Here is a 1351-nt window from a genome sequence, read left to right as displayed (position 1 = left end):
CCAGGCGCGCGTCCGTGCTGCAGGGCAGCCCCCCCCCCACACAGAGCAGCTGGGGCCTGAGCCCACCTCCCCTGTGCACCCAGGCCAGCATCGCCCATCCGACCATTCACAGCAAGGGCTGGAGCACGGGGAAGGTGGGCGCAGCGCCGAGCGGGAGCCGGGGATACACACATACACACCACCGGAGGTTAAGCAAAAGAGTGTTGGACACGCATAGACTAGGACGGCAGCGGGAGAGGGGCTGGTGTCATTCCAGCGGCTCGGGCTCCCAGGGTGTTGTTAGCACATACGCTTGTACGTGTAGATATAGGCCTTGCAGTTGGGACACGTGTGTGTCACATCCTTGAAGTCATCGAACAGGCAGGGGATCAGGCAGCAGCAGAGATCACACCTGGAGCACAGGAAGAGGCAGAGTGCTGTGAGCTCAGGCAGCCCCTGGGCACGGGGAGAAAGCGGGGGCGGTTCGCGCTGGGTCATGGGCGGAGAGAGGGGAGTCCTGGGACTTGCAGTCGTGCTGCAAAGGGCGGCACACTTCGTTAGTGAGCAGAGGTGCACTTCGCAGAGGGAAGGGACAGCTTGGTGAGATGCATGCAAGTGCTGAGGCCTGACCTACCGCCACTTTTTGGGACAAGCACCCCCCTGCCGCCCCTCCAGCAGCCCCCACCCCCACCAGCCCTTGGCCACAAGGACAGACCGTGGCTCCCTGCAGCGCTGCGGGTGCGGGGCTGGGGGACAGACAGCGCCTGCTCTGATGCCAGGGTCTACAGTGGGCCTTCGGAGGTGGCACCTTCCCCTCCCCTGGCAGGAGCCCAGGTCTCCAGGCACCGTCACCCCAGGAACCCATCTGCTGTCCCACCCAGTAACACTTCAGTGCTAAGACCCCCGCCATGGCCACCATCTCAGCCAAGGCCACCACTGTTGGGGCCACCAGGACTGAGCGACTACCATCACTGCAGGGCTGCTGGTAGCAGGGACGCCCCAGCACCTACCCCACAAAGCAGCAGAAGAAGCCAAGAAGGAAGCTCATGAGCCCAATCTCGTAGGTGATCTTGGTGGTGATGGCTTGCTGGCAGTGGGGACACACTGTCTGCACAGGGGCACCCTGGAAGATCTCTCCCTGCAGCACCGTCACTGTAGTTGCAGCCCCTGACGGGACGAGCACCGTCGCTGTGTGGCCGCCAGGAGAGGGGTAGTGGCCCGGGGGAGGGTAGTAGCCCATGGGGGGGTGAGGACCTGGGGGAGGGTAGTAACCTGCTGGGAATGAGAAACGTGCACAGGTGAACATCTTCGCATGAGGCAGAAGAGGCCAGACCCTCGCTGGGGGCTGCTGCCACACCACCACCTTGACTTG

General features: G+C 63.6%; 1 protein-coding gene across 3 annotated transcripts in view; it reads right to left on the bottom strand.

The window, feature by feature from the left end:
* Positions 1-279: 279 nt before the first annotated feature.
* Positions 280-1351, bottom strand: part of CDIP1 (cell death-inducing p53 target 1) — a 1807-nt gene continuing 735 nt past the window's right edge. The window contains exons 3-4 of one of the 3 annotated variants that reach the window (XM_009881934.1): positions 990-1283; positions 280-391 (exon numbers count right to left, since the gene is read on the bottom strand). In XM_009881934.1, coding sequence (XP_009880236.1) covers positions 280-391; positions 990-1283 — 406 coding nt within the window. The remainder of the gene's footprint in view (positions 392-989; positions 1284-1351) is intronic. The other 2 variants (XM_009881935.1, XM_009881937.1) reach the window with 2 other exon arrangements.

This window comes from Charadrius vociferus, unplaced genomic scaffold (genome assembly GCF_000708025.1).
Source record: "Charadrius vociferus isolate BGI_N301 unplaced genomic scaffold, ASM70802v2 scaffold593, whole genome shotgun sequence".
Classification (NCBI taxonomy): Eukaryota; Metazoa; Chordata; class Aves; order Charadriiformes; family Charadriidae; genus Charadrius; species Charadrius vociferus.
Note: the sequence above shows the minus strand (reverse complement) of the source record. Positions and strands in the feature narration are given on the sequence as shown.